This window comes from Neolamprologus brichardi, chromosome 15, assembly GCF_056152115.1.
Source record: "Neolamprologus brichardi isolate AB-2024 chromosome 15, ASM5615211v1, whole genome shotgun sequence".
Lineage (NCBI taxonomy): Eukaryota > Metazoa > Chordata > Actinopteri > Cichliformes > Cichlidae > Neolamprologus > Neolamprologus brichardi.
Window position 1 is genome coordinate 12,186,931 of NC_142118.1, and position 22,763 is coordinate 12,209,693.

Sequence of the window (22,763 nt, forward strand, 5' to 3'; positions counted from 1 at the left end):
AGTGCAGCCTTCTAATAACTTTTTTTCTTCTTCTTCCCCTGTAGGTTCACGTTAATCTGCTTCTTATGGAAGCGCGAATGCAAGCAGAACTGTTATACGCTCTGAGAGCGATCACTCGCTACATGACATGAAATGCTCTGGGCCTTGTTCTCATTGTCCCATTTTTTTTATTTTATTTTTTTCTTTCTTTTTAAATTTCACAGTCATCATTGCTGGGACATTTAAAGAAAACAAATCAAAAATGGGGAGGGTGGGGGGATGTTCGATTAAAATTGTGGAAGAGATGCATTGAAGAGAGCCCGGTGTTGTGTCGAGGCTTTGCTGGCTGGATGTTGAGAAGAAGATCAGAACAAATGGAGAGCAAGAAAATGACTGTTGGGAGAAAATCTCAAACTACAGAAGTGGATCCACAAACTGTTTGTTGCCTGCAGTGCCAAAACTGACCAAGAGAGGGCAACCTTGAGCCAACTCCTGCCCTGCAACACCGGAGGCATCCAGGGGACTAGTTTCAGTATTGCAGCGTACGGCAACCGAGGTTGCCAATCTCACCTGTTTCCTGGTGGAGTGAATACCCAGAAAGAAAAGCTGTGCAGCCAGAAACAGTCTGCACTTTGATTCTGTCGTTACTGTTATGTGTTTTAGTTTCTTGAATACTTTTTTTTTTTTTTTTTTTTTGTACTACGAGAAGTTGTTGTCCTTGTGGTTGCTGTTGGCGGTAACTGGAGATAGACAATTTTTTTTTTTTTTTTTTTTTTTAAAACGTGTGCCTGAACTATCCAGCACAGTGTGCATACGTGCTGATGCTGCTGCTCCCATGTTGTATTCAGTGGGGTCATATTGATCCCCAAAATCACCTCCTCACCCCTTTCCACCCCCCACTATATGAGCCCCTGTCCATTACAAATCCACTGCATTACACCCCTTCCTTCCTTCCTCTACCTTGTAGCTAAATTTCAAATGTCAATGTAAGCTAATCCGAAAGTATGTGTGGAAAATAAGAACACTGTCTGAGCCCTTTGTGAGTGGAGATGCATGGATGAGTTGTTTTGTGAGGACCGAGAGAGGTGTGTGTGTGTGTGTGTGTGTCTTTTACAGAGATGATGGAGAGAAAGAGGGGGGAGTACGTCTTGGAATTTCACGTCTCAAAAAAAAAAATAAGCGAGGCACTTTGAAGGAAGACTTCTTGCTTCTGCTGTAGCTCTGGTTTTGTGACAACTTTTTATTGTTTTGTTGATGATGCCTTTTTTTTCTTATTTTTTTTTCCAGTGAGGGGGAGATGGGGAGGAAAAAAAGCTAATCAAAAAGAAAGTTAAGACACCAGGTTTTCAGGAGGGATTTGCTTCCAGTTCCTCTAACCACACCTTTTTAACTGTCTTCCGCTTATCCCAGCTGCCTGGTTGCCCTAACACTTTTCAAAAGCTTTGGATTGTGAATTTTACCAGTAAATGAATACCTCTTCTGTTCTTCTCTATGAAACATACAAGAAGTGCTCTTTGGTGAGCAGAGACTTTGTTGTTGTTGTTGTGCTGCCGCGCTCCCCGCTGCTCGGGGACCTGCTGGCCTACCACCTGGTGGACTGCGCTCGATAACGTTCGAATGCAAGAGGTTGTAGCTGTGCTTTTTTCCCCACTGGGGAAGCCTAACCAGTGCAAAAGCAGCTTTTTTTTTTTCCCTCTTTATTTTGAACAGAGGTGTGAAACCTCTACTGTTTGTTTTGTTTGTTAATCATTTCAGTACTGCATTCTTCTGAGGGTGGATTTGAGACAGGTGACGGATGAATGAGTGACTATGATGATGAGGACTGATGAAAAAGGAATGGTACATTTGGAAGTGTTTTGAGAGGAGGTTTTCTGACTGTCAGTTACTGACACTTTTTATATGGAAATATATGAAAAAGATTAAAAAAAATAATAAACTAATATTAAATTGTTGTGTATCATTTTGTAGCTTTTTCCCAAAACAATGTATTGTGTGTTTCTCCATCAGTAAGATTGTATAAAATGTGGAGAAATGCAGTTCAGGAATCAAACATTCAAAGCACAGTCGGTGTCACCATCAGTTCACATCTTGCTCAGATGCACAAGAACAGGAAATTAAATTGCCCGTGGTCATTAGTAAGCATATCTGAGCACTGTTATGCAAAAGATGACTTGTGAATTGACACGAGAGATTTACTTGCTCTCTGATAATGAAGCTGACTTCACCAACAGCAGGCTGGACCCAGGGGTATAGTTCAGTCTGCTGTCAGTACTGTCTAGGGACTTTGATGTGAATTTCATTTTACTGTATCAGAAGTGTGTAGTCCCCCTTCCTGTGGTGCGGTTGAGGCTTAAAGTTTCTCTTTGCTCCCGACCAGCTTTTGTCTCGATTCAAAGGAGGGGATTTCCTTGTAGGTCAAGTTACCTCACTTTCCTCTTTGCCTCCGTGTCACACCTTTCTGGGAAAAAGTGTTTCACTTTCCTGATGAGGCTGGAAGTCTGTCGGAAGTTCAGGGTGATTCCCGTCAGTCGAGGCCGCAGAAGTCTGTCAATGTAAAATCACCAGCAGAAACTCAACGTTCCTCCCCGCTGGCCTTTACATTTCCCCCCACAATAATACAAAACAGGAAAGGTTGTTTTTTTGTTTTTTTGTTTTTAAATCAGACAGCCACCTGTTGCTCATATCATGCTGAGAAATCCTATGTATAGAACAATGTTTGCTGTCATTTCTGGTTATCGGATTGTTTTACCAGGTTTTGAAGCATTAGCTTGTTTTGTGGTTGTTCAAGGTCACCATTGTGGGAAAACTGGGGTGGGAGTTCTACATTAAGTGCCGTTTCTGATTTGTTTCAATGTAATAACAGTGTGATTTTTGAAATGCTGTATGTTTAGGCTACTTGGTGTAACTCTGTAAGCACTGCCTGGCCCCATATCTGTGTCATAATAAAGCAAATGTGTTTTCTGCTCTTCATCTGCTGTGCTTTTTTATTAAGCACAAGTTCAAATGCCACACAATCCACAAACGATAAGATTTACACATGAGGTAAATTCCAGGTCGGTCAGCTGTTGTTTTTTAAAACCACGTAAAACATTATGTACAATACAGTGCAAAGCCAGTCATATGAGCGTGCAAAGAGGTGTTTTGAAATTTTTCTTGTGCGTGATAAACCTTAAAAGGTTTGTGGAACTGAAAGTGGATGATATGCAAATATGTCCATATACGTTCCAAAGTATAAAGGGCTCAACAAATATCACATCCACACACCACTTTTTTTTTTACAGTTTAGATTAAGCCTGCTTGTTATATCCTGGATTATTACCTGTATGATTAGATAAAATTAAAACCTGAGACATTTTATGCATTTACAGTATAAGTGTTTCATATTAGCCTGTCTGGTCTGCAGCCTTTAAACTTTACTGGCTGTAACTTCACCCTTGGTGGAAAACATGACGGCTATGTGGAGCATATTCAGCATATTTAGAGGGTTACAGTGCAGGAGTCGGCTGAGCTCATTTCAGCTCTGGTCACGCTTGTTTTCTGCACATGAAGGAAACTACAAATCTTTACAGCCAGCTATACAAAGCTGCAAGTGGTGCCGTGTTTGATTGTTTATAAATTCAGTTTTTGCTGACACAAAACTCCACGCCCGACTCTCTCAGGCTGTCAGATCTGCAGACTGGAGCATCTTCATCAGTTTTTGAGCGACAGGTAGGAACTCTAACTCCCAGCATGCTCTGTGGAAGTCTCTCAAGTCCTCGTTGTCTGTCCAATTCAGAGCTTCCTCCTCATCTAAGGAATTTGTAAAGACAAGAGTGTGAGAGGGGAAGGTGGGGATACGTGTAGCCCTCCCTTCCCCATGAGGGCCTCTGGTGTGAATCGGACATGTTTCCAATGTGTCCCTTCCTTCTTATGCAAAAGGAGGGATACACATTCTCTCCTTATGTGTGAATCTTTACTAACACCAACCTAAGTATGCAGCGAGCATCTCCAGCAGCGATTCTCTCTCCTCGGTGTATAATACTTTTTCTGAGCTGCCACCAGTCAGGTTCCACACGGCCTGGCAAATCTGGCCCGCCAGCTGCCAATCACCCAGTCCAAAGTCTCTCAGACAGTCCACCAGCCTGATCACACGCACACACACACAGACACGCATCATATGACTTTTACTAAGCGGATTCACATGACCTAGAGGTTTGTGAACTCCACTTCACTGGCCCTTTATCTAAAAAGAGGATAAAGGGTGGGTATAAAGGGAAAATAAAAAGTTGGAGCAGTGCTCGCTTAGGAAAGCATGAAGAACTGCACCACAGCCTCATAAATCCAAATTTACACATCTGTATGTTTGGATGAATCTAACAAGGATAAACATGAAAGCTAGATAATCAGCAACATCTTATTTGTAGCTGTGGAGGTGTTCGTCAGTTAAAGACCAGAAACCCCTACATCCCTCCCCCAAAAACACAAAATCCCAAGGAGGATGCCTTCTGTGTACATAAAGTTAGTAATATTTTTCATAAATAAACCTTAAATAAATAACGTTTTTCTTCTTTTATGCTTGCTTTTTTAAGCCCTTTGGAATTAACAGGTATTCTGACCACCTAGTCTGACATGTTGAATTCAATTTGCAGTATAATAGTGACTCTAGTGATGCACAGTGATGATGATCACAGCATGCTTTCATCCTTACTTGGCAGAAGCCCCCTCCACCGTGAGACAGACCCTGCTGGGAGGATCCAGAGCCAGGTTGGTGAGGACCCCGCAGGCTGCAAAGCACATCTCGTTGCTCTTTGAGTCGAGCAGCGTTACCACAAACTGGTGCACTTAGGAGGGAGGAAGATGGCAGCGTGAGTGAGGGAGTGCACCAAGACAAGGAGAGGCAAAGATAAGAGAGCCGCTATCACCAGAGTTCAGTGGACATGCTGACTGTAGCTGGCCTTGCAGATAAGTGTAGCCTAAACATGACATAATCATATGCAGAGGTGGGTCCTGCGTCTAGGTTTTCTGTGCCTGATGTGTGCCTGAGTGTTAAAGAGGGTTTCCTGCAGTAAACTTAGGCTCACTGTCTCTGCTCTACCTGCGAGAGTATGAAAACTGCATTTTCATGCACCTTTGTTTTGCATGATGAAGTTCCGAACGTCCTCATAATGCGACAGGTTTCCGTAGACGCGAACGGCCTCGAGCATGGCTCCTGTACTAGAGCTGAGCAGCAACTTCAACATCACTGTGGAGCAAAGAAAAAGAAAGAGCTGGAACTTAAAAAAATAAATAAATCTATTTTGTCCTCTCTTGGCTTGCCGGCCTTACGCTTTGCAATATGGAGCCGATTGTGTTTGATGGCAGAAGTCTCTTTCTGGTAGAAGGACAGGTTGTTGATGACAGCGGCCACATTGACTAGCAGCTCCTCGCTCTCCTCCACTGTCCTCAGCTCTGTGGCACCAACCCCCCGACACACACACACACACACACACACACACACAAAGACACAAAAATCAGTGTAACATTAAATTAGTTTGTGCATCTGCCATCAGGAACACACCTTTAAAATCTACTTCCACAGTTTAAATATGAAAAAATATCTGCAGAACTAAAGTGACCAGCCTGTGAGTTTTGCCTTTAGCTCTGCTGAACTAATGTGACAGTGACATTATGATTAAAAATAACTGCAACCTGTAGTTAATTTTGGCCTCCTACAGTTGGTTTGATCGTGAGCTGGCACACAAAGGTCAAAGTGACTGGGTGCAACCAGCCATGACACCATGAGCAGCCTGAAAACAAGGCCTGCTCCCGATATAGCAGCAGATATCTTGTGCTCGGTCATAAATCGTGAATATTGCGGTTGCGCTGTCAACCGTCTCCTGCGTCACTCGGAAGATGGTTTCTGGTTCTGACTGGAAGCGTCGCTTTGTACCCTTAAAAACTCTTTAATGTTGAGCGCCTCGAGCCGTCGCGATCTTTATCAAAACAGGACATCAATCAGCCCAATCTGCTCTTTCATTCTCAGCTCAGATTTTGTCTTCCCCTCTCAGTAATTTTTTGTTTCTGCCTTCAGTTGCTTCTCTCCACAGTCTCCCTTACCTGATGTGCCCCTCGATCTAATAATGTTCCCACCTTTTTTTCACTAGTTTGACCTCTGTGTTGTTTGTGAAAATTTGACTGTGTAGGAGGCAGGCAGCAGAGAATACAGAGCTTAACGCCCACCCGTGTATCAGTTCAACCTGTCCTGAAACCATCTAACCACATGGGAGATATTCACACATGCAAACCGAGTCGGCTGTGAGATGTCACAGAACATCCTGCTCATGCAGCGAAGCGCTTCTTCTGTCAGCCTTAAAAAAAGAAAAAAGAAAAAGAAGAAGAAGAAAAAAACCCAGGTAAACCGAAAGAGGATGTGCTGCACAGCAAACAGAAAGTACTGAGAGGAAACTGAATGATGGAATGAACAGACAGATATGGAGTGTGTTTTTGTGTTTTTGACAAAAGTCACATCTTCTTCCCAGCACAAGGGAAGTGGTTGTGTACCTCGTAGGTACTTAAGGTGCACTAAGCCGCTATATTTAAACCTATCAGAACTCCAGATGTTTACATGCTGCTTTCGTTGCGTACCATGAAAAAACAGGCCACTGTTAAGCCTGCTGATTGCTTCATCTTCTTAACCTAATAAAGGATCTGACTTAAAGAAGATGAAGCTGCTCCTTCCTTGTGCTCACCAAGCGTCTCCATCAGAAGTCGAATGCAGGCTGTGTCTGCGGCCACAGGTGGACCCACGGCGGGGTGGATGCACATATTCGCCAGCACCCTGACCAGCTTCACCAGCACGTCGTCAGCCACCTGTGGTCTGACGGGAGGAGAGGCTCCTTTCTGCACGACTGTGTGATGTGGCTCATCTTTTCGCTGGTAGATGTCGTACAGCCGGAGAAGCGTGCGCATGCAGCCGTCGCACTGAAAGAGCTCCAGCCGGGGCTCGTCGCTTTTGGCCGTGAGATTCCCGAGGGTGAAGAGGAGGCGCACAATGAGATCCTGCGAACAAGCGGTGGAGATCGGTGGTGAAACATCAGTTTATGGATTTAGATTTATTAGATGTTTGCTTAGGTAAAAAAGAAAGTGACAAGGAAATCAAGCATTTTAAACTACTTCCTGGGGTTACCGGCTTTGTATCAATGAATCTGCTTACATTTCATGCTCAGTGCATTTTTATTATTGCCTTTTTATTTCTTAGAGACCAGCAGGATCTGTTGAACTGTCTAAACTGACACTGTAAAGGTTTGGCTTTTTTAATAAAGACCACTAATCTTTATTCTAACCACCTGATTCTCTATCAGCAATGTTTGATTAGTACATTTATATTCGACTATCCTGAGCAGAAGGAGGCTGATTGTGTGTGACAACACCTACAGGAAAGCAAGCCTCTCCTGTCATGCAGCACGAGCACCTGTGTCACTCAGAGTTTAGAGTTGTGTAGTTGGTTTGACTGCGATTACACAATATTTTGTCAATGAGTTACCACGCTTATGGAAAACAACTACGTCACACCCTACAGAGCAGGTGAGAGCGCACTCGTGTCTCCCATTACCGTGTACCGAAACTGATATGAGGACGGGACGTGGTGTCCCAGGATGTTTATTACATGTTTTGCTATCCAGTGTGTTTATGTTTATGCATGTGTGTTTGTATCTGTGGGTGTCAGTTTATCCCAAATGAAATGAGAAGCACTTGTGAGTCGAGTCTAGTTGCCAAAGTCCCACATTCATCCTCTCCTGTTCCCTCCATATTCTCTTCCTTCCTTCCCTAGTCTAGCTTCCCTTCCACTTCTGTATCACTTCTTCTGCTGTGCCTATTCAATCTTTCCTTCTCTCCTCCATTTTCATGTCTTTTTGCATACTCATCTGGTTGATTAAATATCTAATCAAACACACAACAGAGGAGAAATTTTTATAGTATTAAACAATTCATATAAAACAAGTAAACAGTCCAGTAAAGATGCATAAGTAACTTAGTGTAAAAAAAACCCACACAGACATGCTTACAAACAAGAAGAACACCTCTCTTTAATTCAGTAAAGTCTCAAGCACACACAAGAACACAGAGGAGGCTTGTGGACTCACCTGTTTTTGGTGATGTTTGCTCAACAGCTCTAAAAATAGCTGGTAGCAGTCGGGGGTCTGAGCCAGGGCGAGGCGGCACTCAGAATATGAAGAAAGTTTACTGAGGGTGAGAGGGGACAAAAAATACCATAGACCACTCCACTCAACTCACTGCCCTGCTAGGGTGACTAAATATGGTGACATTAAATCAACATGGAAAATGCATTGATAGATCTGAGCTGATTATTTTCATTATCACGAGAAAACAAATTTTTAAAAAGCTAATTTTCTTTATTTTAGACTTCATGAATTATTCTTATCACATATTGATAAACTGATGAGGCTGGGGTTACAGAAAGAGAAAGATGGGGGCGCAAATTGTGCTCGATAGCTTTAGTTTGGCGTTGGTATGAAGATCAGAGAGTACTTAGTCTGTATTATCCTCTACGACCTTTTAAAAGGTTGTCAAAATATCACAGAGCACTTATTCCAAAGTAGATTTGCAGTTACCATTATATACAGTGTATATCCACTCACTGGACACTTTATTAGGTACACTTTGCTTGTTCAACAAGCCATTTTGATGCTTTGAGCTTTGTGACATTGTGCATTTAAGGAGGTATATATAATTAAGACACACTGAGTTGCTGTCATGTGATTGATTCGATATTTATGTTAACAAGCAGCTGGACAGATGCCCTTAATGAAGTGACCAATGACTTTAACTCCACCCATGAGCATGTTTTTTTTTATCATATGTCCTAAAAATCTATGTACTTTCCTGAGGCTCCACCCCTGTGTATGTAGTAAGCATGATTTAGGTAAGCAAGTTCAATACCTGTAAATTCTGGAAATGTTCATGCAGACATCCTGATCTTCACAGTGTTGCTGCAGCACTTGGCAAAGCGCTGGTAGTATGGAGAATGAAACAAACAGTGGACGGCAATCAGAGAGGTCGGCAAGATTCCTCAGGATCGTTGTCAGCTACAGAGGTGAAAAGACAGAAAAAGGTCCAGTGTAGCTTAGCAAAGAAAAATACACCTAGTACATTAATGGTTTGTAATAAGGCCAGAGCTTGTGACGCTGGCCTGTTCATCATGGTGTACAACATAGCAAATGGAAACTGCCCACTGCTGATCAGGATATCCTATACTGCACACACTGAACAAATATATGGGACTGTTTTCTTTCATCTGTGCAATATCTCTAAAATTAGAAACATCCTGCTTCAGATTGAGTGAAGCTGAAACACCAACTAACACTACTTTTGGATTGGACTATTGGAATTCATAATGATCAGGTTGTTCTGAAAGTTCAGTGAAAAGCCTTCAATTGATCCAAAACGCTGCAACGAGAGAAAGATCACAGGACTTCAGGACAGGACAGGACTTCCTGCAATGTACTGAGCACTTCCTCTCCACTCACTTCTTTTCACTCCATCCCCCCAACTGGCCACAACAGATGGCTGTCCCTCCTCGAGCCTTGCTCTGCAGGAGGTTTCTTCCTGTTAAAAGGGAATTTTTCATTCCCACCGTCACTAAGTACTCGCTCAAAGAGGGTCGTTTGTTTGTTGGGGTTTTCCGAAGAACATCGTACGGTCTTTACTTAAGAGTTGAACTGAAGTGCGAAAATAAATCATTCTATGATAAGAGGGAAACAGTCAAGTAAACAGCAGTACAGAAACTACCCTGAAAGTCATCGTGTGCTTATTTTGCCTTCATCAATGAGTCATGTTAGATATGAAATGAAGAACGGGTTGACAGTTTGTTTACTTGGGCCAGTTTCTGTGGTTGGCAGCAATAATTTTCAGTGCAGTCAAGCAAGCTGTTACTTGTGCAGCACAGAATACACTGTAAAAAAATTGTAATATAAAAGTATTTCACTGTGTATTTTACAGTTTTGTACTGTTCTTCTAGAATATCATGAAATTTACATAAATAGACCTTGATTTTACATTTCAAATGTAAATTAACGTAAAATCACTGTAAATGTAATAGAACATAATTTTCTTGTTTTTTAAACATATCTGTCTGTACATATGCATATTTAGATTGTAAAAATACAGTCACAAATGCATCATAATTTCACAAATATTTGTCCGTTATTTGAAAGATTGAACTATTAGATTCAAATGTAATGCTATGGAAAAATACATAAAATGATTCGTATAAACTTTATTTACACACGAGTCACTCACGAGTTGGCAGTTCGCCTTGTAATCAGAAGGTTGCCGGTTCGAGCCCCGGCTCGGACACTCTCGGTCGTTGTGTCCTTGGGCAAGACACTTCACCTACTGGTGATGGCCAGAGGGGAATTATAAAGTGGAATTGTAAAGCGCTTTGACGGTCTCATAAAGTGCTATATGAATGCAATCCATTATTATTTAAACCAACTGTTAACTGTATATTTCTGTACATTTAAGTATTATTATTCATATTGCCGCATTCATTGACCTTGTTTATAGGTAATTTCATTGTTTAGTCACATTAAATTGTTCCTAATTTAATGTTTAAAAGCACTTGAAAAAGGCAAAATCCCATGTAAAATTAGGGCAACAAACTGTATTGTCATTACTGAAAATAACCGTATTTTCATGGAAAAGTTATTTTCTGTTATTTTATGGTATTATTTTGGCGCCCCAGCTGCCAGAATATTACTGTTCTATTCTCATGGGGCACCTTAAATACCAGACATTAACCAAAACATTTGATAGTGGAAAAATCTGCATCAGTCAATAAACTGGTACATTTTTTACTGATATGGTTTAACATCTTAGTTTTAAGGAGAAATATATATGAAACAAAAATTTGATGCTTTTTAATTGGTACCTGTACGAGGATGTGGCCTGCTATTGGGAGGTTGGTTTCTTCTACAATGCAGAGTTTCTGGATGAGTTTCTGTGCCACACATATGAAGTTTTTATCCAGCAATATTCTGAGGATTTCAGCGTTTCCAGAGAGAAATTTCAAAGATCCAACACAATATAGGATTGCTTCTCCAGATGCAGACACATGTTCATTGCTTAGCATCCTCAGCAATGAATCTAGATACAGAAAATATTTGATGTTATCATCCCTATGGAGATTCATGCATCTATAAGACATGCAGTCGTATTTGTTCACAAAATTTCAGACCAGAGTTACAGAATAGATAACCACTATATTGTCAACTGTTCCATCCTGACCAATGACTGAGTTGTTCTGGAAGAGGATGTCGTTGCTTTCAGTGCGGCTGATCTGGAAGATGAGTTTACAGATGTTGAGCAGGTTGTTTCCACTGACGCACAGCTGGGGAGAAAAATACAAAAGAATTCACATAATTGTTTGTATAACATAGTGGGGGTGCTTTGTGACAGAGATAAGTAGCAGACATGCTGACATGCACACACCCCCGCAGACAACCTTGCAAACTCACAGATGACTCACAGCAAGGCACAGCTGGGCAATGTGCATGTTGAGCTGGGCATAGTTGAGGTCAATGAGTCGGAACAGTGTTCGAAGTATCCCTGACCTCTTCTTACAGCGCCGACCGAGCATGTCCGCCTCTGCCAACGTGCCGTGGAGGCGGTCACACAAATCACACAGGCGGTCAACCGAACCCTCGGAACCACCTTGCATTGCAGGCAGAGCACACACATTTCAAAAAAACAAAGTCAAGTTTAGGACAGCATGTGCAAAACTCACAATAAGTGCAAACATGTATTTGTACAAATATAGATCAGAGATCTGTGTCTTGTGTCTTTCATTTTGTACATTACACAGGCTCTCCTGTTCGTGTGTGGTTGCGAATCAATAATCCTTTGGTCAGCAGAAAATGAACATTTTCCTTCCTCTTCCAAGAAGCAGCTTTGGATTTCATTGGTAATACGCAGGGGAACAATTCAACGACAGGCAGCTGTGCTCTTTAGCGGAGGAAGAGAAAGGGTGGAGTTTTTCCTTGTTTTCGAGGTAAAATAAATGTTTCCCCAGCATAAATAGCAGGGCCTGGCCATGTCTAAAAAAGGTTGGACCCAGTCTAACACTCAGCACTTCACTGCCATATCTCTTTCTGAATCTGAAAGGTGTTTTATGCATGCACCAGAAGGCCCTTGGTACAATAAATATTTAATATTTATCTTCCAAATGAATTTTCCATTAAATTTGTAAAATGTTAAAATATTTACAGCCATAGATTTAATTTTACAGCTGTCAGACTCCAGTTGCAGGCAAGACAATTCTGTATGAAGGCCAAGCATAACATTACTCTTTCTTTCTTTGGCAGCTAAAATGACAGTACTTTTTCATTTTGTGAGACTATGCATGACTATCTGCCAGTGTTGAAAAATCTATTTTTCAGCCTGCTGGCTGTATATAAAAAGTGCTCTTGAAACACAGGAAATAGGTATGAATATGAGAAGGTTAGCACAAATAAAAAGATAAAAATAAGTGCCTTAACCACAATCCACTTTAGATTGGCTCTGGAAACATTCAGGCCCAAAGGGTTATATATAATATTTTGATGATTTGAATGCATTTGAATGTTCTATATTTGGACCGTGTTTCGGGGGTTTCTTTATTACACTGGCCACAATACCTGCAGCCACACTCTCTAGTTTCTGAAGGAGAGGAACGATCACATTATTCCACATCAGTGACTCTGCATCCTCCTCCGTGTTGCCCTTGTTGTCTCCACACTCTGGCTCTGAAATGTGCAGAGAGAATTGCAGTTAGCCAATTACCACCTCAGAAAACAAAAGCGACAACCACAGTTCACAAGTTCACAGTCTTAAAATATAACAGCAGGAAGTTTGATGCCACAGTGAAAAGGTCACCATCCACAGCTAGACTTCCTCTGATTTGTCGGCATGTGGGCATGTGAGCTTGCGCACGTTAACTTGTGCAATCTCTTGCACACAGTGTGCCTGTTTTTTTTTTGCTGAATATTTGCATAACCCTGCTTGGTGTGATGCAGGAAGCTGCGGCTGCACGAACCAAAACTTCTCTAACCTATTGGCTGACTGCCTGTCATGGTAAAACTTGCGCCCTTAGCAACAACACCCCAATCAAAGTTTATTTCTGTTGCATGTGAAACCTTTCTGGGCTCAAGAGTAAACAGAGAGATTTCATATTTAGATCTGTTTGTACTAATTTTGCTCTACGTTGTGCCTGAGTGAAACCAAGTACATTTCTACTTTTACACGCTGTAAAAAATGTAGCATTTGTGTTTATTATGCACAACACCATACAAAACAAGACAGTGAGCTTCATTTAGTGGATGTGAACAAACCTGTTGTGTTATCTTCCTTGCAGTCTTTGGGTCTTACTCCTGAGTCCACATCACTCTGCACTATTCTGAAAAACACACAGAGCCTGACTATATAGGGTTTAGGAAAATACACAAATAAGAGTTACAATGAAGAGGCTCTAGGGGCTCTGGCTCTTAAAAAATAAAATATATATTTATTATTATTATTTATTTATGTTTTGCTGATTTTACACCCTGTGAACAAAACGTAAGGTCTATTTTCATCAACAAGCACTGGGTGTCACTGTTGCAACAGTGATTGAAACGTGTATAGGCTCCACTGCTTCACTGTATTTGTGTATCTGTGCATGTACATTTTCACCCATGCAGATATGTGTGTATCCAAAAGTTTCTGTGTGACCACTTTTTAATTTTAATTTTGTTTGTTTGTCTAGAGGTGTGCTGCTTTGCAGGATGCACAACTGCAATCCCCAACAGACAGGAACTAAGATCTCAGCTTTGTGGGCAGTCTGGTTAAAGGTGTTCATGCTTTGTCACTGCGAGCCGTCTCCAAAACCTTACAATTTGTTCTGCAATAACCTTACGGTTACGGTCCCAAAAACACGCCCAAGTGTCATGCTGTGTTATGTGTTGTGGCTCGCCCTTGCATGTCACTCTGATCTGAGTGTCTGCATTTAAACTCTGCACTGTTCCACCCACACTCAAAGATAATGACTCAGTGCTCCAGTATATTCTATATTACATGACAGGTGCCGTTTCTTATGACCAATTAATACCTAATGACTTTCTGTAACTGTAAGATTTACTGCAAAAAGCACACAAATATTTAAAGAGGATCTCAGCTTTAAAAACATTGAAAGGTGTAACCACTCCTGTAGAAGACAAAAACAAGGACTGAAGCTTCTGTAATATCACAGGTTAACTCTCAGGATTTGTTATTTCTTTGAACTTTTACATACAAGTGACAGATATGAGATTTGGCAGCTATTATCTTTTCATTTCAATGAAGAATCCTCAAAAGAAGCTTGTTTGATGCTCTTTGATTAATATACCGTTTTGGGGCATTATAATATAGCACACTCACCTTGGTGATTTGATGAATGTTAAAATCTGGCACATGGGGCATATGGAGTAGGGAGTGCTGGCTAGGGTATGCTACAGTGAATGTCAGGGGGCTTTAGCTCTGTATGATAGGATTAAGAGCCCGATAATAAGGCCTCTTTGTGTGATTCGGCATTCTCGGAGACATGACCTCATCCCTGTCTTAGGCCTGGCCAGTGCACTGCAGTCACAATACACGCTGCTGCCAGTCTTGCCCAGATGGGCACCCAAATCTAATAGAGAGCCATTTGGAGCTATAGAGCTCTGGCTTATTGGAGAAAAAGAACCTAGTGGATGTCTAATCTCCCCTATCTTTATATCTCATCCAACTCATCATATTAATCTGTCCAGCTGCGTCCATTTCCACTTGCAGTGTGCTTCTGCCTTGGCTCTATGTGATTTTTCATTGTTCTCCTCTGTCTAATGTCTCTTTTATGTAGTTCCTTGCAACACTAAAGAACTGTGCTTTAAAAACTCTGACCTAGAAAGAATCAAAAAGGGGAAGTCTTCAAGCCCATTTTGTGTAATAATAACGTGACCCCGGTTTTCTCACTTGGGACTTCTCTTTGTCAGCAACAAGTTATACAAACATAGCATGTTAACTTGGTATTAGGTAGGAGGTTGAGCTTGAGGCCATGGCCCAGATTTCCTGTAAAAGTGTTTTATGGTCTGCTCACCCCCCTTCAACTGCCCCACCCAATCGATAGGCAAATGGATTGTAACGACAGCCCCCGACCTCACGGTCAGAGTTATGCCCCTCGTGCTGACACACAGCTGATGAGGTCGGCAAAAAAAGCAGAGCTTTTAGCCTCTGTGCACTATGGAAATGTAAAAGCTGACATTTGCTAGTAATGACAGATAGAGACAGTTTTGATGGGAAGAAGAAGCTCAACTTGACCAAGATACGGTGTACAGTGATGTATATGAGGGTTTAAAAGGGGTCGCGTGCCTGAAGTTAAAGAATTCATTCTATCTATTTGTTAGTGACCCCACTGCTGGTGTAACTGACTTCAGCTATCCGGCTACAGTTGAACATATGAACAATGGTTGGCCGTGGGTCAAGCAGACGTTTTAAAATCCTTTTACTTCGGAATAAGTTCACGACAAGTTTAAAAGTAATAGTCCCTACTTTTAACTTATTGCCTCATTTACATTTTTCTGCATACAGAAGAAGTATTCTCCAAGAGATCACAATTTTTAGAAAAGTAAAATACAAAAAATCCTACAGCAAAATAAAAATACTGATAGTTAGTCCTTGTAGAATTTAAAAGACATGTACTGACAGTTACAGGGATGGGCATTTAGGTACAAAATAAACAACTATACTCATATCAGCTTTACTGACGTATTTGCTGCTTTGATCCTCTGCCCAGTAGTCTGGTTTACTTATGAACCACAACCCAAAGACAATATAAGGAAAAGAGGAAACAAAGCAAGGAGGAGAGGGAGAAGGATTTGACAAAAAGCAAAAAAAGGGAGGCCCAAACAGCTCAGTGTAGTAATGGCTACCCCTGCACACTTGCATGTCAATAAATCTTAAACTCATTGTCAAACTGTCATTACTGTTAAAGATCAGGAGGGTGGAAGGGTGGAGAGCGAAGGACATAATGTTTCTTCCAAGTGAAACAGAAGAACAGAAAGCGTACCTTTCACTTGCTGCTGTGTGAGGGCCAGGTTTGACAGGACCACTGTAACCTGCGGTGTGGTCTGTACTGGAAAGTTGCTTAGCTGACAGCTGCTTTTGTCCTGGGCCTGCATTCAGTGGCTCTTTCACTGAACACGTGGAAAAGATGTGGCAAGAAGTTATTTATAGCAACGTTTCTATTTCCTTCATTAGGTAAAAGTACAAATCCCTATTCATACACATTAACACAGTGCACATATACAGTAAATGTATACAGATAAAGGGCTTAGTCAGTCTCCATTATCTGTTTTACTGCTCTAAATAGCTGAGCAGTTTTGTAGGGAAAGGTTTGAGAGTGAGTAGTCATTTTCCACTCAAAACAGCAGGCGTATATTATGCTTTTTACCAAGCCCCACCACAGAGAATGTAAATCAGGTAAAATGTCAGCATGTGAATGGCTCCATTCATTCCCCTTTCAGAAAACTGCTTCAGCACTCATGTCTATGCAGGACACGGAGGAAAATGAATGATGTATTGTTGTTGTTTTTTTATTTATCTGGTACATATTAAACAGTTCCTAATAAACTGGGTTACTAGCATTTCACAGTAAGCACAGTAAGGGTGCTTTTTTTTTTTTTTACTGCGATCTCTTGTACCGTAAGTTGAGCTTCATTAACATCTTTTCTCCCCTTCTTTACCATTTCGGTGTCCTTCTAAAGGCGGTAACCTGGTGAGAGATCCAGGTCTGAGGAGGCGTGCTCGTACTCCTGCCCCTGCCAGCCCCCTACGCGGTTTCACTGGGCTAGTAGGAGGTTTGGGTAAGGCTTTGAATGGATCGTCAGCATCACAGGGGACTGAAAACTTTGGCTTCTGGCAAAGCACAAACATCAAGCGCTGAGTATTAGCCAGAGGAAAAATTCACTTGAGACATCAGCACTTTTATAAGCAGAGAAATTTCATTGCATTTATTGCTTCCTTTGCATTTGTTTTTTAAAACTTAAATGCTATTTAATTAGCATATTTAGCATATTTAGCTGGTGCACAGAGGTGTACTGGCCTATTATCCAATTTATTGCTTTGCTTTACAAATTTATTTATCCATTGAAGATTAGAAGTGTACATACTGAAAATTGACCCTTATTCTGGGATAACCTTCCTGCTTAGACTACAATGCATATTGTGTGTTTATGTGTGATAAGAACATACATGATCCAAAGGAGAGAGGCGAGTCCCTGAACCTGGCCTGGAGTCTGAAGCATCAAAACTTTGAGCATGAAGGCTACAGAGTAAAAAAAGACCCCAACAAAAACAAATGATTACTTTCATCGGAACCACAGTTTAATTTAAATCTTCACAGAAGTGCCATTTCTGACTAACCTAAAAGCAGAAGGTGGTCTGTTGTCACGAATAGAGGCGCTCCCAAAAAGTTGTCTATGTCCATCTCTGGGAGTAAATGGCCGGTGAGTTGACTGAACTTGTAGGGACTGTCTGACCTCATTTACTATCTCTGCACACGTTTTCCTCAAAGCGTTGCGCCGGGGCATCAAGGGGCTGCAGATCTCATGTTTCGTCTCTGTAGAGGCCATATAGGCCTAACTGACATGTGTCAAGAAAGTCCACTGATGATTAAATAATGTCATTATATGTATAGATACAGGGTGTATCACTAATGGATACCCAGAGGTACATGTTACCTTAAAATGAACAGTAGGTGTAAAAGAAGCAATGCAAAATCACCCTAAAGCCTTGTATTCAGTCTCACTTCAGTAAAAGTATGGAGACAAAATGTAAAGCATCAACAGCAAAAGCAGTAATTACCACAGCACAAGGATCCTCCTTACTGGATTATTGTTATTATAAAGCTCCCTGTTATTTTATAAATGAATCGGTTAATTGGTGAATTAATAAAAACATCAGAATAAAATCAATGATTCCCATGAAAACTGGCCCATGCTGATAAACTGAAACACTTTCACTTATACATAAAAAAACTAAATGGAGAAAAGAAAAACTTAAGAGCTTAAGGGAAACTAATTTTAAGCCACCTAATTAGCTAAACCATAATTGTTGTTAAATTACAAAATTCACACTAATTGTTTCTGCTCAGCTAAATGATCAGCTCTAGATTATCATTAACACTTCATCATATTTTATTAGACTATTCATTTTGTGTGTCCAATCTAGTACACACAAAGTAGCTAGAAATATCAGATGAATCGTAAACAACAGAACAAAAACCTGCAATCTAAAGTGAAATTTGATGAAGTAATTGTAAACCGCAGGATTAAAGGTAAGTAATCTGTAAGACATACCTTAAGAGTATACTGAAGTAGCCTAATAGCAGACAAAACCGCTATCAGAAGTGCAGATGGAACCAGGAAAGTACTAAAGTAGAGTTTTTGGTTTTGTTTAGTTTTCTGTGGTAGACTATACATATAAATATATTTACAAATAAATTATAAGTAATTAACTTTAAGATAACCTTTCCCTGAACCTAAAGACAAGCCCTGAGCTGGAAGTTCCTCTGCGCGTTCACGCTCCGTCTCCATGGCGACAAAGTGCCGCTATGGTAGCTTGAACAACAAACCCTGGAAAGAAAATAAGCTAAGCATTCACCAAAGAATACTAAACTGTTTATTTATCCATGTGAGAGCAGGAAAACCGAGTTATTTATTATGAATGAAAGCCTGAACATTAATTAAACGGTTATTGAAGAAAGCTGGAGCACTTACCGTTCGCCCCCTTTAAGGTCCACTAGGGGTAACAGTGGGGAAACGCATCAGTCGAGCCCTTAAAGTGGGATTTCACGGCCAAAAGAAAAAGGCAGCGATACCTGAAACTTGCTAAAACTGTTCTCGTTTTTGACAACAAGCTAGCCTGACGGTATCACGTGCACGAGCTCCAGTGAGTGCCTCTCTCTCTCTCTCTCTCTCTCTTCTCTCTCTCTCTCTCTCTCCCTCGCGACACGGTGACGCGCCTGCGCATGTTAGGAAGAAAACTGAAGCAAACGCGAGTTTCACTCAGAAATGTGAGGACATATATACATCAGTTGTTACAAGTTTTCCTAACTTAACACGTGCCAATAATTGGACTGATAAGTACAGTGAATTAACTAATGACAGAGGAAACTTGAAAACAATCAAAAGTATTTTATTTATGCAGGTGTTGCAGCTGGGAAAGCTGTGTGGATGCAAGCTCTGGCCCTGGATTGAAGACCTGTACATTCTTGTATGTATTTTCACTTTATTTTAGTTGCTACAATGAGGACATTAATATGCAGAGGCACACAAATGGGAACTGACTAATATAGCAAGATACTGATGGACATAAACCACACTATTTAACTACAATAGAAAGCTTACACTTTTAAAAAAAATGGTTTGGCCATTTGAATGAAAAGAGTATCAGTATTGCTTAGTATTCTTAATAGCATTTGCTATTAGTGTTATTTTTAACCTATTCTGCTATCAAGAGCATTTTCAGTCCTTTTTAATTCCCAGATAAAAGGCCTCTAAGATGACACTTCGTGTTGAAAAATGAAACTTTTTTTCCCCATTTAACTACATTAAAAAATATTGATTTATGCATTTATAACTTATCCGATATTCTAATCTATATAAACACTGATTAGGAAAACAGATTTTTAAAACCATATCACACACCCATCACATATCCAAAGCCCACAGATTGCAATATCTACACTTTCACGGTGCGCAGTGCAAGCATTTCTTCATATGGCAGCATATGACTGCATATTACTATACAAATGTTTTACAGGTAGCTGAATCTCAGCTGCTTCTACAATTCTGCTACATTTGTTTTTTGTGTATCCATAATTTCATAAAGCTGGCAATTGTTACAAATCAGCACAGAATAGAAGTCATCGGTGCTGCACTCTAAAGAAGATTTCACAAAGTGAAGCATAGCAGATCCAACCAACAGTGTAACAGTGTCAAAAACAGCTAAACTGTTATGCTAATTTCCGCTAATAATTGTTTATTTGGTTCTCTGATCACTATTTGGGTACCTTCAATGTCTGTAGTTTTCTGTTTTTGTGGCTGAGCTGTAGTAGAGGCCAGTGGTTATAGTTTTAGTTCCCCCTCTCACTCGTGTAAAAGTCACACAGGTCATCTATAATCCTGTAAGCCAGATGTCTTGTTCTCTCAGCCTATTGCTCTCAGCGACACAGATTGACAGCAGTATACACTAAATAAGAACAGTTTGTTGTGTAACGAAAACTTCATTTCAGTTTTATTGAACATTACAAAGTTTGATCCCAGAAAAAATGCTTAAAAACACACAGAAACAAAAAACATTGGCTCATTATAGAATAAATAACAATCATATATTAGCAATATCCACAAATTATTTTCTTCTGCAATGTAAAAAAGTTAAAATATTCACTTCTGGCTAAGTTTGATTCGTTTTTACTGTCAACGAGATTGTCAGAGTCCTCCGCCATTTTGTAGTTACACAAAGCGTGACGTTTCAGAAAATAAATAAATAAAAAATGGGAGGACCTAAAATGGCCGCATACTTACGCGGTGTTCATCAGCAAGAGTTTCACTCACACTTGTGGTCCACTGCAAGTTGGTCTTTAATGTTGGTCCCTGAACACACCATAAAAGACCAATAACTGGCTGTCCTCCTGACACACCGGAGTTGTACATGGGAAAGCGACCTCCAGCCTTTACTCCCTCAGTCCATTCGAGTTAGCCAAGCTATCCCCGCACTCTCTCCAAGCTTCATTTACTGCAAATGAAGCAGAGTGGAAGAAGGATTTGATCAATATTCATAGGAAAATTCAGAGTTCAGGAGGAGTACATGGTGCCGAAGTTCATTCATTCAACTCGCGCTTCGCTCTGGGTCTCTTTAACCTGTCTAAGATGGGCTGACCACTTTAAACACCAATCAGGACTGTCTGGATTTTCACATTCATCCACTCGTAAACCTTTTCCCCCTGGCTTTTTATTTTTTACACAGTGAAATATACATCTGAACAATCTTGTGAGTCCCTGGTTGGATTTAAATAGCCTTACATGCTTCAGTCTCTTGGATACAGTGAAAACGATTGGCCAGGAGTGCATGCTGTGCATGCCCAATCACAGGGCATCACCAAGGAGCCTGCCAGCCAATGGGAGGAAGAAGATGGTCTCTGTGATTTCATTGTCACTAAGGGAGGGGGGTGAACATGCTGCCAGGACAGTTGGTGCAAACATGCTAAGCAGTGGACTCTATAATATTCAGAGTGTATATGTCTGAGATAACCTGTGGAGCCAGATCAAGAGTGTTGCCAGGAGAGAAGAACGCAGGGCGGGACTAAGAAGCTCCCCTCAGCAGGATCAACACAGTCCCTACACAGTGCAAACGAGCTCATAGTACACCCACGTCACTGTTATCGGTGCCGCTCACGTCAGGAATGAATGGGCTGATTTGTGAGAGCTGTCGTCCTGCTTGAAAGTGGCGTGTCTCCTTGGCAACCAGCTCCATCTCTGTCCAGGAGCTTAGACTGACAGAAAGCACTTAGCTCTTAGGACAGGAGCTTCTTCAAGCTGCCATTCATTCAGCTCTCTTCATACTTTCTTTTCACATATTTAATCCTAATAGTTTTTTTTCTTCTTCATATTTTTTTTCTAAACTATCTGATCTCTTGTTTGGGCATTGACTTATTTTGTGGTCTTTCCTCTGTACACCACCACAGTGGTTTTTAAATTAAACTGTCAGGATGTGATTAAAGTGTAGACTTGGGGATAACAAAAGTATTGCTTTAACTACACAGAAGTTACCCCCATTTTTATACATAGTTTCCCTTTTTTCAGAGGCTCAAGCAATTTTATAGCCAGGTGAGGCCTGTTCAGTTGTTATTCAATGTGAAGTGTTGAACTTGCATGTAGTAGCTGTTCACTGGGACTTTTAGTATGAGTTCCAACGAGATGTTAGTTTAAGGAAGGCGATCAAAAATCTGATACCTTCTTTAAAGGAGTAAATGCACTAACCAGATTAGCAACATTAAAAGGCCATAAGACAACTAGAGTGGATGATGACAGAATTATTTCCGTGGTTAAGACAACTTAAAACAAAAACAACATCTAAGCAAGTCAAGAACACTTTGGAGAGTTTAGGCATATTACTGTCAAAGTCAAGAGCCTCCTTCATGAATGGAAACACAGAGTGCTTACAACAAGGTGCAAACCACTGGTTACACTCAAGAACAAGTAGGCCTGATTAAGCTTCTTCTAATATCTAAAGCTTTTGTTAAACACCTTGAATCAAAGATTTTAAATTTAGTGATTGTAAAATCCCTTTCACATTATGACCTCACTCACACTACTTTTTTAAAACCTACTTGAAAACCTATTTTCATTCTTTGACATTTAAATCCGTGTTGTATTATTCATTTTCTTCTAGCTGTAGTTTGGTCAGTGCCAGATCTATTTAAACATGCTTATAAATAAAAAAAGTAAATTGTATGTTGTATATTCTGGGTATAAAAACATTTTTATAAACCAAAAAAAGGTAAGGTTCCGATTGCCTTGGTTTGTTTTCCACCCTAAATGTTTCAGAGAAAAATAAGCACTCTGTGACTGTGGTATTCTTGCTTCCCAACAGCAGTTACCTCAGTTGCATTGCTTCTATGTTGAACTGGAGACATTGCATTGGATAAGTAAAGCCAACGAACAAGTGCTTTAAACCCGAATCCTTTTTAATGGCCAGCAGGAGGCGATACTTGTCGT

At 40.7% G+C, this 22,763-nt stretch overlaps 2 protein-coding genes and 1 long non-coding RNA gene across 6 annotated transcripts in view; 2 read left to right on the top strand and 1 right to left on the bottom strand.

Annotated features, from left to right (window-relative positions):
• sesn1 (sestrin 1) overlaps nt 1–2,947 on the top strand; it is a 67,365-nt gene extending 64,418 nt beyond the window's left edge. For both annotated transcript variants that reach the window (XM_087852553.1, XM_006792478.3), the window contains one exon: nt 45–2,947. In XM_087852553.1, coding sequence (XP_087708679.1) covers nt 45–131 — 87 coding nt within the window. In that variant the 3' untranslated portion in view covers nt 132–2,947. The remainder of the gene's footprint in view (nt 1–44) is intronic.
• armc2 (armadillo repeat containing 2) lies at nt 2,301–20,872 on the bottom strand. Of its 3 annotated transcripts, none has more exons than XM_035908481.2 (18): nt 18,762–20,872; nt 17,407–17,621; nt 17,236–17,308; nt 16,728–16,899; nt 16,052–16,178; nt 13,326–13,390; nt 12,633–12,740; nt 11,486–11,670; nt 11,245–11,347; nt 10,889–11,103; nt 8,899–9,044; nt 8,082–8,181; nt 6,687–6,996; nt 5,284–5,406; nt 5,087–5,200; nt 4,667–4,799; nt 3,946–4,100; nt 2,301–3,768 (listed from the first exon to the last, which is right to left on the bottom strand). In XM_035908481.2, exons 2-18 carry the CDS (start codon nt 17,613–17,615, stop codon nt 3,635–3,637), a joined length of 2,472 nt encoding a protein of 823 aa, XP_035764374.2. In that variant the 5' UTR covers nt 17,616–17,621; nt 18,762–20,872; the 3' UTR covers nt 2,301–3,634. The 3 variants fall into 3 exon arrangements, with proteins under 3 accessions (XP_035764374.2, XP_006792544.2, XP_006792545.2); XM_006792481.3 differs by having other exon boundaries at nt 17,407–17,625; XM_006792482.3 differs by having other exon boundaries at nt 17,407–17,625; nt 18,342–20,872.
• The window catches only part of LOC148098421 (uncharacterized), a 71,663-nt gene continuing 67,871 nt past the window's right edge, over nt 18,972–22,763 (top strand). The window contains exons 1-2 of the long non-coding RNA XR_015720724.1: nt 18,972–19,057; nt 19,192–19,257. This is a non-coding gene — a long non-coding RNA (uncharacterized LOC148098421). The remainder of the gene's footprint in view (nt 19,058–19,191; nt 19,258–22,763) is intronic.

Bases quoted from the DNA above. Each gene is read 5' to 3' on its own strand.
- armc2 (XM_035908481.2), bottom strand. From the start codon at position 17,615: ATGGCCTCTACAGAGACGAAACATGAGATCTGCAGCCCCTTGATGCCC. The intron at 13,391-16,051 runs GTACGCTTTCTG...TGTGTTTTTCAG, and splicing joins CACACAGCAGCAAGTGAAAG to AATAGTGCAGAGTGATGTGG. The intron at 5,407-6,686 runs GTGAGCACAAGG...TTGGTGCCACAG, and splicing joins ACTTCTGATGGAGACGCTTG to AGCTGAGGACAGTGGAGGAG.